The sequence below is a fragment of the Onychostruthus taczanowskii genome, unplaced genomic scaffold (assembly GCF_017590055.1).
Source record: "Onychostruthus taczanowskii isolate IOZ18803 unplaced genomic scaffold, ASM1759005v1 scaffold16, whole genome shotgun sequence".
Taxonomy (NCBI): domain Eukaryota; kingdom Metazoa; phylum Chordata; class Aves; order Passeriformes; family Passeridae; genus Onychostruthus; species Onychostruthus taczanowskii.
The window spans coordinates 12,469,213-12,487,468 of record NW_024498795.1 but is presented as its reverse complement, the minus strand read 5'-3'; the positions used below and the strand labels follow the sequence as shown (position 1 = coordinate 12,487,468).

The 18,256-nt window shown below is 39.6% G+C and overlaps 1 protein-coding gene across 1 annotated transcript in view; it reads left to right on the top strand.

Moving 5' to 3' along the window:
* The window catches only part of CDH2 (cadherin 2), a 114,896-nt gene that overhangs the window by 77,202 nt on the left and 19,438 nt on the right, over positions 1–18,256 (top strand). The window contains exons 4-14 of the mRNA XM_041399378.1: positions 1,475–1,621; positions 2,722–2,877; positions 4,237–4,381; positions 5,432–5,604; positions 10,523–10,660; positions 11,020–11,205; positions 13,092–13,348; positions 14,677–14,819; positions 16,019–16,252; positions 16,612–16,845; positions 18,067–18,206. Of these exons, the coding sequence (XP_041255312.1) occupies positions 1,475–1,621; positions 2,722–2,877; positions 4,237–4,381; positions 5,432–5,604; positions 10,523–10,660; positions 11,020–11,205; positions 13,092–13,348; positions 14,677–14,819; positions 16,019–16,252; positions 16,612–16,845; positions 18,067–18,206 (1,953 nt within the window). The remainder of the gene's footprint in view (positions 1–1,474; positions 1,622–2,721; positions 2,878–4,236; positions 4,382–5,431; positions 5,605–10,522; positions 10,661–11,019; positions 11,206–13,091; positions 13,349–14,676; positions 14,820–16,018; positions 16,253–16,611; positions 16,846–18,066; positions 18,207–18,256) is intronic.

The following is an 18,256-nucleotide window of genomic DNA, read 5'->3' as shown; positions in this document are numbered from 1 at the left end:
GCAAAATAAACAAATCTGTGATAGAATGCATCAGTCACATTTATTAGATGGGAACTGTAGATTTACAGCAGTAAGTAGGAAAGCACTTCTGGCAGGGAATATTGGCTTTGTCTTGTCCCGTCATAATCAAATTGGAGATTGTAAATTATTCATGATTCCAGCATTACTTGGTAAGGAAGATAGTCTCCCTCTGCTGGAAGCTGCCATAGGATAAACCATGTACTGTAACAACAATCAGACACAGCAATGTGCAAATAGCAACGTATTTACTTTAGAAAAGCATATTAGGTTGTTTACCTTTTTCTGTTATATTACCTGTTGCCTGCTGTTTCTTGCCTTCTCCTTAGTGAAGGAGAAGTGCTTCATTTACAGATAAAGAACAAAAATTTATTCATAGATTAACATACCTGTAATAGGTACACATTTAAGATTTAAGCATAATTTTAAAAGTAGGTAATGTGGTTATGCAATACATGTTTCCTGAGAACACACTGGAGACCACTGCTGTGTAAACCTCAGTGATTTGTTTGCTTACTTAGTGATTGTGTTAAATCTGCTAAGGCATGTTTTATAATGGAAATACTGTCATTTTGTTCGTGGAAGCATAGTAAAAGAGCAGATGCTTAGATGTGCCAGAGCATGCCCTGTGTATTCCAAAGACACTAGTCAGGTATCCTTACCATCAACAGAATGTAGAGGAGTAGAATCTGGCCTTCAGCTGGGCATCTGTCCATACTCTGCGATGTGGTTGCTTTGATTTAAAAAAAAAGTTATTCTTTTAAAAGATTTAGAAGATGTTTTTGTTACCCTGTTTCCAGCCTAGCCGTGTGTGCTGTCATCCAAAGGATGAAATGACTGCAGATCCAGAAGGGAATAGGAAGGGAATGTTGACACCCAGCAGAGATTAATGCCCAGTGTGTAAAGTGGGTCATCTACTGCATCCATCATGGCTGACATAGGTTTAAAATAATTACAGCATTAATTCTATGGGATTTAATAGGGTCATAAATATTTGAGACATTCCTTACCAGTAGGTATTAAACTTCTCTTGGAACTCAAATTACATTATAGCACACCCAGATCTAAATTTAGGGTACAGTAGCACATTACCTGAACTGAAGCTCTAGCTAATGAGAAATACATAAAGGCATACTATTAAATTCCGCAAAATATTAACTACTTCTTAGAAAGTGCCAGAGAGTTTACACAGTAGTGCCATGTTATAAATGGTTTATAATTCCCTTTCTCTTCCTAGTTAAATAAGGAAGAAAGGGTTCTTATAATTTTGCAGTGAAGTTGTAAATGATATTGGTTATTTTCAAACTGCACTGTGAATGCAAATAAAACAGTTTGATGAACACGGAGGAAAGACTGTCTTTCAGTCAATTACGTAATTGCACCTGAGTTACTTTATAATGTCTGCTAGTAATTCTCCTTCTAACATGTGCTTAATTTTATCTTGTACCTGGGAAAGGACCAAAGGAAAATTGAAGAAATCATATTTCCATGGCAACAATACAAGCACAGCAGCCCTCTGAAGAGGCAGAAGAGAGACTGGGTTATTCCTCCAATCAACCTACCAGAAAATTCCAAAGGGCCTTTTCCTCAGGAATTAGTTAGGGTAAGGAAGTTAATAGAAGTGTGGTTTCTGTGTCCCTCAGAGAGCTCTTGAAGAGATTTTGTGTAAATGATGTCTTGTTCATCATTCTGACATTTGTCAGAGTCCTTTGGGTTGGTTTCTTGTTGCTGCCTGTGCATTGCATGCTGGGATGCATCTGATTTCCTGGGGTTTGCCTTGCTCCTGTGCTTCTCTGCTGGTGGAAGATGACCTTGTTTTGGGTGGTAAGTGTGTTAAGGGGTATCTCTGCTGGTTCAGGAGTTCTCCAGTCTCCTGCACTGGAGTTCTCTCCCTGGAAAATGGTGTGGGAGTGAGCAGGAAGCAGAGTGCACCAGGAGACCAAAGGAAATTGTATCTGATGGGGTGAGGACAGCAATCCTCACCCCATCAGATACAGACAATCTTCCACAGGATTCTGCTGCCCAAAAGTGGCCACTGCAAGGATCCACTGCAGGAGCCAGCCTCTTCTGGGCTGGCTTCCAACCATGGTACTGGCTGGTCATGATCAATGTGTTGGAACTTGGCAGAACATTAGCCCAAGTTGATAGGACACAGTTTCACTCTGTTCTGTTTTATGTGTGCGCTGGTGATTCAGCTGCTCCTCACAGATGCACTGCCCTTCAGTTGTTTCCTTGGAATATGAAACAAATTCAATGTTTAGGCAAAAATGGTGAGTTTCTAAAGAGCTGGCCTGTCATGGGAGAGAACCTATAGCCTGGGCTAAGAAGGTATAGGAGAAGGGGGAAAACACAAACCAGACTTTTAATTTCATGTGTAATTTTATGATACTATATATTTTCTCTAAGATCTAAACAATTCTGCCTAAAGCATTTGCTTGTTTTTGTTTTAACACAATTTTTATTTTGAGAAATAAACAGGGATAATTTTACATTTCTGAATATCCTTTGACCAGTTTCTAACAAAGAGCACTATTAAGAACTTCAGAGTTTATACCAACACTGTACCATTTCCACAATAATTATTTTTGCACATACATCTTAAGGAGCAAGGAGAAAATAAGTAGAGCTGCTGCTTGTCTCAGCAGCAGTCCCATCCTGCGCTTGCTTGTAGCTAATGTAAGCTTCATCTTTTTTGACACACAGATTAGGTCTGATCGTGATAAAAGCCTTTCGCTGCGGTACAGCGTGACTGGCCCAGGAGCTGACCAGCCTCCAACAGGCATCTTCATCATCAACCCCATCTCAGGACAGCTGTCTGTGACAAAGCCTTTAGACCGGGAGCAGATTGCTTCTTTTCATGTAAGAGTTTAATTTGCCACAAATCAGATTATCAAATTGAAGATGAACATCTGCTTCAAACACGACTTGAGCAGCCAGCATTTAGTTTTTGTATGAGATATGATTTGAGGAGTTTGTAGCAGATTTGTATTTATTGTACTTAATAAGGCTAACTCTTACTATATTTAAGCAGCTTAAATACATTAACATACGTAAACAGTGATTAAATGTATTTAGGTAAAGTAATTTTAAAAGATTGAAATCTGGGTACTGTGGCTTATATTTCAAGTACAGGCCATTGATCACAGTCTCCACTGAATTGTATACTTTCCAGAAGTTTATTTTTAATTCAGCAACTTAAATTAGGATGTGACTGCTATTAGAACTACAGCAGCTGTGATTTGAGAAATGGATGAAAAGAATAACGTACCAATTTTTATTTTAGGGGCAAATCTAAGCATTTTAATAGAATTGTAAATCAGGCCTGTCAGCTTATGAAAATTATATTCTTTGCTCTAAAGAAATTGACAAAGTAGACCACAGCTTCCAGTACCAGTGGAAAAGGAAAGTTGCAAGGAAGACAGGGAGAGCAGGCTGTGACCTAAAGTTTCTTGTGCTTTTGGCAAACCATGCTGAAATCACCCAGCTCCTGGAGAGAGTTTTCCAGCATGTTGTGGATTAAAACACTCCTTACCTTGTAAGGGTAAGGCTCTGGGGAGCCCTTTGAGTGCTGCTCCCAAACAGAGGACACAGCAGGAGGCACCTGGGGGGGGGGTGTGGGTGAAAGGCTCTCAAACAACAGCTCTGGCATCTGTAAGATTTTAACTGAGAATTTGACATTGCCAATTCAGGATATACTGACTTAGGAATTTACATTTATATGAGTCATTTCCAGAGTGGTGAGTTAATAATGCCATCTTGCTGCTTTCTAGAAGTTTTGTAGCCGTAAGATATGTGTGTGTCTATATATATGATGGGCATCAGCAGGACTGCTATAGGAGAAAGTTGCTCTTTTCCCTAGCAATGACCACACTCTGGTCTAAATACACAGATTTGCATTTAAATCTGCATCTTTTTAGAGAATGTTTATTAAAACCACAATTTTATAAGCCAGTAGGCACTAGTAGCAATCAAAATCACATGATCTAAAATAATTTTATCAAATCAAAGAAGGAAGTCTGCAACTTAGAATTGTTTGGAAGTCTGAACATCAGTCCTGTTAGCAACTTGGAAATTTATAAGGTCAATATGAGGGAGTAATGGCAGATCAGAAAATATGCTGAGGTAAAAATGTCTGGCGTGAAACTTCCTGTCACTATTATTATATCTATTTGCACCTGTACATTGTGCAAATTCTAATACTTTTAATGATTTTTGCAGCTGAGAGCACACGCAGTGGATGTAAATGGAAACCAGGTGGAAAATCCTATTGACATTGTTATTAATGTCATTGACATGAATGACAATAGACCTGAATTCTTACATCAGGTTTGGAATGGGACAGTCCCTGAGGGATCAAAGCCAGGTAATACATGGGCTTTTGGGAGGCAGGGGTATTATTTTGAAGTATCATAATTACAGTATCATTTTGAAGGTGTGATGGAGTGCCTTCAGACCTTATAATAGTTTGAAAGGTGTCTTTAGTGTGATGAGCAAAATCTCAGATCCTATATCTTCTTATTTCATCCTATTTTTAATGCACTTTTTGGCATGCGGGATTCATTTCCAAAAGGCAGAATTGCTGTGTGCATGAACTAAAACCAGAGGAAGCTTTAAGTGTATGACATCTGGTTTATGGTTTTCAAAATCCTAATTATAACATCACAGTTCTTACATTTATTTTTATGATGGACATTGATGTTCATTTAGTTGACAGGTCAGGGTATAAGAGACTTCTGAAATGTCACTAGATACAGTTCTAGTTCTGATTCCCAGAAGCTTTGCAAATACTGGGATTTGAAATCAGTGTCATTTGAATTCTTGAGAAAACCTAAGTGTTGTTCAGATCTCATTAAAATTCTAATCAGCTCAGACTAAAGTTTGCACTATGGCTGAAACCACTTCCTTAATTTGTCAGAAGTGCAAAATGAAAGGTTAGCACCAGAAATGTGTTTTCTAACTTTGCAGTGTTTACTTGGCATTTGAGATCTATCTCAAAGACTTTTGAAAGAGTATTATTTATATTGATTTTCAGTCACTATCAGTATGTTCACCAATTCTGAACAATAAGTATATTTCCTTTGGCCCAATTAATAACATAAGTACCTAAACATGAGATGTTCTTTTGTTACAGAAATGTTATTTGTGGCAGAGCTGTCGGGTTTCATTGTTTATGTAGCTTCTTCAGTTATAAGCAAAACTAGTCTTTTATAAACATAGAGTATTTTTATCTCCTCTTATGTATTTTAATTACTCTGTTGGTGAATCTTGATTTTAGCCAGTTTGTTTTAAGTAAAGAAGGAATGCGCAGATCTTACCAAAAGAAATATGTGCTTTGACCACTGCTTGTAAAGTGATCTTGTATAATCTGAGTGTAAACTGTTTATATAACATCAATTATTTATCCTGCTGCTAGGGACCTACGTGATGACTGTTACTGCCATCGATGCTGATGATCCCAACGCCCAGAATGGGATGCTGAGATACAGAATCTTGTCACAGGCCCCGAGCAGCCCCTCTCCAAACATGTTTACAATCAACAACGAAACTGGTGACATTATCACTGTAGCAGCTGGGCTTGACAGAGAGGTAGGGCAGGTCCTAATCCCGTGGGCTGGGTTGCACTTAATATTGTGAAGATGCACGGCTCAGGGGGGTGGGTGGGAGGGTGGGTGAGAGGGTGGACATGAGCTGACGATGTGCGCCTGCAGGCAATCATATCCAGGGCTGCATCAGAAGCAGCATGGCCAGCAGGTCAAGGGAGGTAATTTTCCTCCCCTGTTCTGCTCCTGTGAGACCCCCACCTGGAGTGCTACATCCAGATCTGGGGTTCTCAGCACAGGAAATAAGTGAACCTGCCTGGAGCAATTCCAGAGGAGTGGTGTGAAGATCATCAGAAGGTGGGAGCACCTCTCCTGTGATGATAGGCTGAGAGAGCTGGTGCTGGTAAGCCTGCAGAAGAGAAGGCTCTGGGGGGACCTTATTGCTGCTTGCCAGTACCTAAATGGAGCCTAGAGGAGAGCCTGGAGAGGGATTTTTGATACGGGCATATAGAGATAGGACAAGGGGAGATGACTGTAAACTGAAAGCAGCTGCATTTAGATCAGATAAAAGGAAGAAATTCTTTACTGTGAGGGTGGTAAGACGCAGGAACAAGTTGCCCAGAGAAGTTGTGGATGCCCCATCCCTGGAAGTGTTCAAGGCCAGGTTGGATGGTGTTCTGAGCAAACTGGTGTAGTTGGAGTTGTCCCTACCCAGGGCTGGGTGTCTGCAACTAGATTATCTTTAAGGTCACTTCTAGTCCATACAATTTCATGATGTTGTGATATATTTCTCCCCCTCCTCAGTCTTGACTTACTCCCTTTCTTCACCCTGTTGACACGGTTGTTTTCCTAGTCCCAGAATACAAAAACTCAGAGGAGAGAAAATTATTTTAGGGATGAAAATTGGACCTATGTATTCCATACATGTACTTACTCTTGGCTGTCTGGGGTCATGGAAAGGATCTTGTCCTGTGAGTCTGTTTGTTCTTAAGAAACAGATACCCTCTAACAGATACACTCTAAAGCAGAGCAATGCAATAATAATAATAACAAAAAAAAGAAATAATCTGTCAGTAATTCATTGCTACGTGCTGAGCCAGGTCCATCCTGTCTAGACAGTTCTTCACTGTGCCCACCACTGGAGAAGGAGCGTGCCAGATCCTCTGCTCTGATTCACCCATCTGTGAGATTGGGAATAAAAATATTTCCCTCCCAACTCCAAATCTGTCACACTAACTGTGCTTTTAAACCACTTGAAAACTTCACAAGAGATAAGCATTATTTTATAAACAAGCTATAAAATCCTAACAAACCTCTTTTTAATACATCTTGTTTCAACTTCTGTATTACTAACCTCATTTTAGCTCATTAAATCCAAAGTACTGGATTTGCTGTTCATCTTTTAGCTGCTTGTTTATAGTTATTTAAAATGGAGAATAAAAATGCTTTCTGAAGTTCTGTGTTTGCTATTAATATTCTGATGCATTTCAGTTTGAAAGGGGCAATCAGAAGATTTGAAAAGCTAAACAGACTGTAAGATACTGCAATTAATTTTTGAGGTTTTATTAACATTCATTCTATTTAAGTTGATTTTGAGGAGAAGGGATCTGAGCAAAGGAAAACCCTGAACTTTACAGTATTGCCCTATTAAATTAAAAGAATGATGGGCAGCTTTGCCCTTGTTTTTAAAATCCCCTGGTCGTCTTTGACAGATGAACTTTCAGAAGGACATAGCGATAATTCTTGAGGTTTTATCACTTGGTGACTAGCTATACTGGAGGGATTTAACTCGGAAGAAACCAGCTGCCTGTGGAGCTTAGACCCTCGCATTAACAGTTGGAAAAGCCTTGTCATTCACCATCAGTTTTCCTGATGGATCACTCTGCTGATACCCAGATGGGTATATATAAACATTTCTTGAACATGTTGGATATTAATGATTAACGTTAAATCATTCAAATATTAAATTAGACTAATATGAAATAAAATGGTTTCCTTCCCAAGCTTTGCTTCCTCCATTTCCTGAGTCATTTTGTGGAAGTCAATTAAATTAAAATGACTGGGAGTCTAGAGAGCCGAAGCTGAATGGTCTGTCAGTGGGCTGGGGAGTGCCTTGTTGTCCATGTACCCTGCTGGTCTGCCCACTTCTGCCTTTCCACTCTTTTCCATAAGTCTTGTCTCTCTTTATAAAGCTCTAATTAAAGTCATAAAATACTAGACAGAATTTTAAATTCTTAAATAATGTGACACATTTTTTATGGGAGCATAAGTGTTGTAGGCATTAAAAAAAAAAAAAGTGGTTCCTCTGGTAGCATTCCTCATCTGCTGGTATTTTAGATTAACATGCACAATGCATTATCTGTGCTAACATGCACAGGAGGAGATTTGCTTAGGTAAGGAAACTCAGCTTAAGTCAGAAGAAATCTTTCATTTGTTATCTCAAAAGATGCTGTTTCATGAGATCCAGCTGCTCTTATTTCTTCCGTTATTGCTGTGGAATTCACTTCAGCGTTAAAACATCTGCCTTACTGCTGGAGGTGCTGAAGAAGTCAGGCAGGGTACTTAAATTTACACACTGGCATTCCTGCCTCACGTGAGGTTAATTCAGTGAAGTGCTCTTTTATTTGGCCTGTGTTGAAGTGGAAAGATGTGAAGTGATGAGGTCTGCGTTCTTTCTTGAAGCTGCCAGTTTGCTTTTAGATGTGTTGCTGCTAAGTCTCTGTGCAGGCTGCTGACACATGCTCCACGGCTTATTCCTGGCTGCTTCTCAAACCACAGTAAAAAGAGACCCACCTCCCTTAATTTCCCCATGCCTGGAAAGTTATGTGCTTGTTGATTCTGAAATTTCACTCTCAGCAGTTGTTCTGTTTTATGTGAGTGCTGGGAAGCGGGGAAAAAAACACAAGGAACTAAACAAAAACACTGATTTGCTGCCTTTTGGGGCACTTTCTGGGGAAGTTTTTAGTGTGCTGGTTCTGTTGGAATTAAGTAAGATGATTGTAAGGAAGCTGAGTTTCTGTGTAATAATAATGGAGTTTCCTTAATGAAATTTGCTTCTTGGGATCAATGTATTAAGACCCAGATGAATCAGAAGCACCTGCTGTTTCAATAACATAGAATCATATGGCAGTGAGATTTGCTTCAATACTGCTTTAGATTTTATTGCTTCACAGTAAGTAAAGTATGATTTTTTCCTGGATGAAAGTAGTAAAAGCATTTCTTTGATTCCCTCATGACTGCTACTCTTATTGGTGTCGTGAAGGAAACCTTTAAGCTGTTTAAAACCTATTGAAGGTCAGTTTGCAAGTATATTTTTCAAGCCAGAATTCTCATACATCTATGTATATATATTTATGAATTATTAAACATGTATACTGCATTTCTGTAGACGTAATACTAGTCTTGCTTTTTTAAAGAATTGTGGGATGCATATGTAGCAATACACATTTGGGGTGTCTTGTAAGGGTTTCTGTGTGAAAGAGGGCATGAGCATAAATCGTTATCTTCAGTGGGAGATAAAGATCCATAGAGCTTATTTTAAAAACTTTCTATTCTGTGACTCATTATTCCTGCTTGGAAATGTGCAAACCGTTAAACCTCTCATGTCTGCCTATCGTACTGTCTGGCCAAACTTTGAAAGAAGGCTAAATACTACCAGTGGAGTTATCCTTGCTTATTTTTTGTATCAGTACCTGTAATTCCTTTTTGTAAATGTTGTGATTCTAGGGGTGTCCTCCTTAGGGTCAGGAGCTGACTCTCTGATCCTGATGGGTCTGTTCCAACTCAAGATGTTTCATGATTCTGTCAATTGTTTCCATGAGGCGTAAACTGTCATATACCCCACTCTTTAGACAGTGGAAAAAAATAGTGTACCAAGTGGAAAAAAAAACCAAAACAAAACAAAAAAAAACCAAAACAAAAAAAACATAGGCCCTTCTTGAAATAGTTTTATTTTGCCAAAAGGTTTTTGCTAGTGTTGGTAAACCCTTTGTGAAAGTGCTGTTTCAAAGTAATAGCAGCTCCTTATGTTTGTGTCCTTTCTTTTGGGAAGAACTGAATGGTAACACTTCTCTGCAAGGAAGGACAGTGAACTGGAAAAATGAGGGAGCATGCACAATATTTGAGAGCAATGAGTTAAAATAAACTTTTCAGCAATTTTACACAGAAAACATCTTTATGATTTTTTTTTTAATAGAACCTTGTCGATGTTGTTTTAAGCAGCTCACCAGGCTGAGGTCAGGTCTGTGCCAGGCGTTTCTGGTGCTTAGGGACCCTGGCCCCACTCCAGCCGTGGGGGGGAGCGAGTGCCCGGCTCAAGGGCCGTTAGCAGCAGTGGGGGGAGAGGGGCCCCATGGCTGCCATAGTCGACCAGGGTGTTTAACATTTATGGAAATAGCCTGTTTGGTCCTTCCCTCCCCCTTCTTCCCAGTGCCCTTACTTGTCTCTGTTGGCCTCGACATCTTTGGTTTCCATAGAGATCACAAGAAGTTGCAGCAGCAGTTTTATACTCATGCTTGGCTGAAACAAAACCTTGGCAGTTGTGGCCGTTTGGCCGACAAACCTACCTTGGCTCAGTGTTCTCAAATGCTTTTGAGGACTTTCCCTGTTTTAGTATAAAATGCACTCTGGCTTTCTTTTCGCTGTTTGAAAAGCATTGTTAAACCTGTGATCATGCATTAACTGTCTAAAGTGGTTTGATTTATTAGAGTAGGAAGCAGTCAGCCTGTCCTTACCTTGATGAAAGAAGAAGGACTTTGAAGAAAGTCAAACAGTAGTTCAATATAAGCAACCTCCTGCTCTATTCCTGTGGTACAAACTTTGCTCCTGTCATTTTGGGTGATGCTAACTAGAATAAACTGTGTGATAGGCTCCATTGCTCAGCGGAGTGCAATTTTTGGGAACACCTGCTGTCCTATGGTAATGTTAGTTTTGTCTAAAACTTATGTTGTCATTTTGTGTTTTAGAAAGTACAACAATATACATTAATAATTCAAGCTACGGACATGGAAGGAAACCCAACATATGGTCTTTCAAACACAGCAACTGCTGTCATCGCTGTGACAGATGTCAATGACAATCCTCCAGAGTTCACTGCCATGACTGTAAGTACAGGATAGGAGTTACTGAAGGATGTGCATATTTATAACCCTTCTCTGTTTCTCTCATTATATTCACAGACAGTAAATATTTATTACTTATTAAATACCATACTGGCAGACAGAATCAAAATATGTGCAGAATATATATCCCATACATGCTGTGCTCTGCTTTTGACCAAAAGGCAAAAGCTGACAAGGGAATCAAGCCATTGGTTCTCTGGGTGGCCTCAGGTAAACTTCATTAGATAAATTGTCAGAGCTCCAGTGAGGAGAGATGGGCTGCCCCACTTTGATGAATGATCAGCCTGGTGTGCATTGCATGCTCCTCCAGATGAAGTGAAGTGTTTCCATGGATTTTGCAGTTCTACGGGGAAGTACCGGAGAACAGGGTGGATGTGATCGTGGCGAATCTGACGGTGACAGATAAAGACCAGCCGCACACGCCGGCGTGGAACGCCATGTACCGAATGACCGGGGGGGACCCGACGGGTCGCTTCACCATCCTCACCGACCCCAACAGCAACGACGGGCTGGTGACTGTCGTGAAGGTGAGGCGTGCTTGCCTTTCACAGTGTTCAGCAGAGATGGAAGAGGTGGGGGGAAATGTGAATTCCTGAGGCCAGCATGAATCTGGAATAAAATTGATGCTCCCTTTCTTGTGGAATCCAGTAATCTGTCTCTTCGAATGTTACTTTGCCTATGCTATCAGTAGTATTCTGCCTGCTCAGTTTTAAAAATCAGGCTAGGTTATTAGAAATTACAAATCTTGAATCTTCTATTTGCTAAAAGTTAGAAATCACTCTGTGAAAAAGTGTCTACTTAGTATTTTCTGCTAGTCTAAAGAACAACTTCCTACCTCCTCAATTAGTAGGCATGCGTGTTGTCTGCACATTTTATGTCAGGATGTTCCATTAAGGAACAGATACAGGCAGTCAAAGCACAATCAGAGAGGAAAAAATGATAGGTGGGAGAGTACTTCTACAAGAGACATTTAAAGACTGGCTATTTTTAAAACCTCATTTAAATACCTTTTATGGAATAACCTGTCTATCTTCATTCTCTAGCCAACACAGCTCTGTGTTGAGGGATGACTTATTTCAAGTGATAATAACAATGTGATTCTATAATTAAACCTGCCAGGCAGTAGCCACCTTTCCTCATGACCCACTGATAAAAGTCTCATCTCTGAGTTGGCCTGCTCTGGTTTTGGCTGATCCATTTCAAAGTCAAATGTGTGATGCCAGTAATCCCATTTGGAAATTAAAAAATTCACTTTTCCTTTTCTCTCTTTCTTTTTGTTTGTTTTGTTTAATTTAATTTTGTTTCATTTTATTGAATTTAGTTTTGTTTTATTTTAATCCTCCCGGTATCAAGGTAGCAAAAAGATACAACCTACATGCAGCATTAATAGTAATTCACATTGGGTTTTTTTAAGAACTGTCTCTGGTTTATAACTGCTCATCCCCAGAGGTACCAATTGTTGCATTGCAGTCTTCCAGGAAGAATTATGTGAGTGTCTGTGCTTTTTAGCACTCCTTTAAGTGCCCAGACATGGGAAAAGTTGGAAAACTGCCTACAGTTTTTATTGGCAGTGCAACGAGTTGATCTGTCAGCCTGTAATAAAGATTAGATTGTCTCTTGTCACTTACTTCATATTGTCACATGCCAACTGCCCCAGTAAGGTACAGGGTTTTCTTCCAGTCTGGGATCTGTGTGAGTAGTACAAAGGGAAATCCTGTCTCCAGGAATACCTCAACCCTGTGCAACATGACAGAGGAACTCTGGATTCACACTGTTTTTACTTCTTCTTAAATTGGACTTCTGGCTCAGTGAAGAAATCTCCAAACAGAAGGTTGTCTTCACTAGGAAGATGGAAGCTGTAGGTATATCAGAAATCAGGTTGACTTGGATTACCAAGAGTCTTTCTAGTGAGATGGTGAGGACATGAGAATCTCTGATCTATGGGAATAGCTATAGTCATGAACTTGTTTGAAGGAAACTTCCATCCTTCTAACAGAAAGAGGCAGCTTTCTGTCCCCAGGAGAGATCATCAGGAGGTGCATGTGAATGCCTGGCACAAAGCTGGGAGCTTCTTCATCATTTTGTGATTTAACTGTTCGTTTCCTCATTTCTCTCTAATGGCAGTACCAGAGTAAGTTAAATCCTGGAATGGTGAGGTTTCTAGCACTTCTGACTTCAAAACTGCTGCTGCTGCTGTGTGCAGAACTGAAGCTGCCACATGCTGCTAAGCAAAACCCCAGCACATGGGCTTGTGTTGTGGTGATGAGATTGTGCTGTCTTCAGACTCTGTGCTCATTTTTGAGAAAAGCAGTACAAGTAATCTTCAAAAATGTGCTTTAAACTTAAAATGTGGTTGTGTGTCCATTGCTGCTGTGAGTAAACATTAACACTTCCTGCTCTTTGCTCTTCCCAGCCTATTGACTTCGAGACCAACAGGATGTTTGTGCTTACCGTAGCTGCGGAAAATCAAGTGCCTTTGGCTAAGGGGATTCAGCATCCTCCTCAGTCAACAGCAACCGTGTCCATTACAGTCATTGATGTGAATGAGAGCCCATATTTTGTTCCAAACCCCAAGCTCGTGCGTCAGGAAGAAGGGCTGATGGCTGGTAGCATGTTGACAACTTTTACTGCTCAGGACCCGGATCGTTACATGCAGCAAACGTCTCTAAGGTCTATATAAGCATTTTGCAATATTTGTGTTGTGGAAGGGGTAGGGAGCAAAGAGGTGACTTGTGAAATGACTGCATTTACCACAGCACACAGCTGTCCTGACACCTTGTGTGTGTTTTGTGCAGCTCTCTCCAAAGGGATTTTTGGCTGTAGAGAAGGTGACCTGACCAGTATTCGTAGATACATAAACCAGGTCATTTTCTCATCGTGAGTCCCATTCCATCAAGATAGAATGCAGTTCTGTGGTAAAGTATATGTTCTATCCCAACAAATTCAGTCAGAACAGACACATGCTTCTGTGAACTAAGATCATTTGCAATTAAAATTCACCAGTAATTTTCACATGGCAGTAAAATCTGATTGTTGATGAAATCTGAAGGGTTTCCTTTTCATTTTTTCTCCATTAATGCAAAGTAGTGGTGTTATCTGTCTGTGACTTTTTGTACTGACAGCTAGGGTCATAATTTGATGATAGTTTTTTCTTGTGTCCAAAACTTTTCTAGATGAACCTTGTGTAAGACATGGTCGTTATTTGCAAAGATAAGGCTGTGACTGCCCATGGGTCAGGACTCACCTTATCCAGTTTTTTGGGGGGGTTTTTTTAGCTCATGTAGAAGAAACTCCAGAACTTATGTTCTATCTTTCCTTCCAAAATCAAGATTATTGTAATTTTATTTTCTCTTGATTTTTGGTTAGCTGTTTGTAATACTTCACACATTTCTGGACATAACCATCACAGCAGAGACAGCATGAGGACTTCAGTACTAAGAGAGCTTGCACTTGATTAATGTCAAAGAGAAAACTTACCAGATAGAAGAATGGTTTTGAAAGACACTTCTCTTTCAAGATGAGAAACATGCAGTAAAGCCAGGGCCTCTGAAAATGAAGTGATACTGAAGAATAGAACAATATGAGTTAGTGCAACTAACACTATCCATTTTTACCTCTCTCCTGCTCTCAGCACTCTGACAATATGAAAATTAATATGAATAGCTCTGTAGGTGTAGAAAAACCAAGGAGGATCATGACTGACTATTTTAATTGAGGCTGAGTATTAATGTTATATAGTTTGTGGTAATTATATTATTTCCTCCAGTTACATGATAACTTACAGGGCAAGGCACTTCAAGAATTGAAATGCAGGACTGGTTTTAATATGTATTTCCAGGAAATTTACTGACAGGGCTTGATAAGTGGAAATTTGTAAAATGCTATCTTCAAATTCCAAAGACATGTTCAGAATACAGATTAAAATACTAATGCTGTCATTGTTGTCAATATTTCTGTTGGCAGATAAATAACACAACTTCTGATTTTTAAATACACAGGTACTCAAAACTTTCAGATCCTGCAAACTGGCTGAAGATTGACCCTGTTAATGGACAAATAACTACTACAGCTGTTTTGGACAGAGAGTCAATATATGTGCAAAACAATATGTATAATGCAACATTTCTTGCTTCTGATAATGGTATGTATCAATATTGTGTATTTTTTTCAAAAAGCCTTTCATCTTTAGTGATTGAATGGCATTCAGTTTTACTGGGGCAGAAAACAGGATATGCTTAGAATACATCCCGTTGAAAATCTGTATTACCATCAGACTGTGTATAATTTCCCAGCTACTTGGGAAATGGCTGAAGAATAATTCTCTTGAGTTTATAGAAAAACATTGTCTTGGTTACATTAGTTGAGTTGACAGAAAATTGAAAAAGCCCTGCATGGGAGTGTGGTAGGTTGAGTGAATGCACAGCGTGAGTGGGCTTTATGGGGAGTAATGTGTCATTGGAGGGGCTTTGTATTTTCACACATTCAGGCTGCAGCAGTGCAGAGGGAAAAGTATCTTTTTGTTGTCAGTTTGTTAATGACAATTAACACTGCTCAGAAATGAGTCCTTTGATTCCAGCTGGAGTGCTGTACTGTTCATAGCTGATAGCAGAAGGATGGGCAGGCACAGTTAGGGACATTCTCACATTAGAATGGAAAACTAAAAGACTGGGGCTGTTTGCCTTGGAAATAAGACATGGTGAAATTTTCTGAACTGTGCACTAGATGAACTGCTTCTATACTTTGGCTCTCTTCTGGAGAAAAGACATAAATGCCACTGGAAGATTATGGGAGGTGGAATGAGAACCATTGCTAGTTATACTGAAAAATTCAGTAACAAATGATCACATCAGTGTGTGATTCCAGCAAGGTTTACGGAAGCATCACACATTCGCTGTGGATGGCAGGAATGTCTAGAAATAGCATGATGAAAGCCTGTATTAGAAAGAATTTAAATAGCACTTTTATGGTAAAGGGTGATTTTAAGCCTTCAAAGTTAGAAAATACTTTGTCCAGAGGACAAACCATCCCAATTTTGCACCTTCTTTGAAGCCTTTGATGTGGACCATCTCTGGAGATTAACTGTCTGTCTGGTCAGTGAAGTGGGTGAGTCCGTGATCTATGGATCTGCAGTTACTCGCTGAATTTTGCTGAGTAGGGCCATTTTTCTGAGCACAGACTACATAAGAATTATTGTGTTAGCAGGACCAGTGACAGTGTTAGATTGGTTTTGTAAAAGACAGACTCTCAAAACTGAGGTAAACATAAAAGTGTAATGGTACATCTTCGTTTAAATAACTTTGCAGCTGGAAACAGGATTAATGCTATTTCATTTTCTTTTAGGAATACCCCCGATGAGTGGAACTGGCACACTTCAGATATACCTGCTGGACATCAATGATAATGCCCCCCAAGTGCATCCAAAAGAAGCCACAACTTGTGAAACCCTGCAGCCTAATGCAATTAACATCACTGCTGTAGACCCTGACATAGATCCAAATGCAGGCCCGTTTGCCTTTGAGCTGCCTGACACACCTGCTAGTATTAAGAGGAATTGGACCATTGTTCGAATTAGTGGTAATTAACATTATGGAAATGTTCATAATTCTAAAGAAACTTCTGCAAATATCTTCTCTTTGGTATTATTTCACAACATACATGATATGAACATGTATCTTTGGTATTATTTCACAACATACATGAGTTTGGTTGATAGGAACAAGAAATCACCTTGTGTAAGTTCCCCGGAGGACAAGAAATTTTAAAAAAGGAAAGATGGTCACAGCGGTCAGGAAGTCTGTTACTCTGAGTGGCACCTAGCAGTTTGAGCAAGAAGTTAACACTGAGCTGAAACATGAGCTATTTTTGGCAATGCTGTTTTAATCCCATGTGAGCAATATATTACTTTTTAACCAGCACCTTATTTTCACACACAGGCGATCACGCCCAGCTCTCCTTAAGAATCCGGTTCCTGGAGGCCGGTATCTACGACGTGCCCATAGTGATTACAGATTCTGGAAATCCACATGCATCCAGCACTTCCTTGCTGAAGGTGAAAGTTTGCCAGTGTGACTTAAATGGAGACTGTACAGATGTTGACCGGATTGTTGGTGCAGGGCTGGGCACTGGCGCCATCATTGCAATTCTGCTTTGTATCATCATCTTGCTCAGTGAGTAGATAGCTCTCTTAGTTCTAACTCCTTTACTCTTGTTTTGCAAGTACAGTATTACATTTTAGTATCTTGAAAAACATGGGGGAGTTATTAAAGACTCAGGTCCAGGAATTGTGGCTGCATGGTTCAGTGTTTTGGACAAGTATGAAAACTTCCTGATAGTACAGGATTTGGAGTTGGACAGAGTACAGGCTAGCACCTGTTTGGCAGTCAAGCCCTGCAGTGCGTTTGTGGAAGAGATTTTCCATTTATACCCAAGACACTTGTAATGTTACATCAGTGAGTGGCCAGGTTGAAGATGTGATTAGTCCCCAGGCTTCTAATCTGTCTTGTGCTGCCAGTACTGTGCAATTCAGTGCCACCCATAGCAGATAACAGTGCTTTTAAGGAGTGCTCTGATGTTACTACTACTGCGCTTCAGATTAATGCAAGTAAGAATAACTGTTGGAAAGTGATACATCACAGCCCTTCACGTAAGGCCTGACAAGAAAGGCAGGTGTTGCAGTGATGTGTATGTTTATTTTATTTTGTGTTAAGTGCACTGAGTAAGAGAAATGACTAAAAATCATGAGTAAGTGTCTGTCCAGTGTAGTAAATTAGATAATTAGATTAGCTAGCTCTCCTACACATTATAGTTAACTGATTGCCCATTGTGGTGGAACACCAGGGAGATTAGCCTGGGCCTAGTACACTATGCACCTGTCTAGAACACAGAAAATTATGGAAAGGCATAATTAAAAAAACAAAAAAAAAGAGCCTGGATAAGCACATGATTCTGCACAAGCACTCAGTGCAATTACTTTTGTGATAGAAGATACTTTTTAAATGCTAGGTATGAAACTAACAGAGCCTTATTGAAGGAAAGCTTTCTTTCTGAATATAGTGGTTTATGAAGCATAGTCTTTCTTAATTCTTTTCATGGCAGGTTTATTTTGCAGATGTGGAATGGATTTGTTACTTACAACCTTGAATATGTGATTGATTCCTAAACCGAATTGCCTATAGTGGTCTGAGTTGAAACATCTCTTGCTTAAGCTGCCTTCTGTCAAATTATTAATTTTAAAAAAACCTTTACCTTATCCAGAACAGTCAAATCCAACTTCATTGCTTTTTTCTTTTTTTTCCTTTTTTTAAATCTTGACATTAAATTTCTACAATTTTTATGGCTGTAGTTCAGAATTAAGGTGTGGTTTTGTCTCTTTCATTTTTGCATTACAGTTTTAGTTTTAATGTTCGTGGTATGGATGAAACGTCGTGATAAAGAACGTCAGGCAAAGCAGCTCTTGATTGATCCTGAAGATGATGTGAGGGACAACATTCTGAAATACGATGAAGAAGGAGGTGGAGAAGAAGATCAGGTGAGGAAAGGTTAATGGGTTTTACGTATGGATTTACACTTCTCACTGCA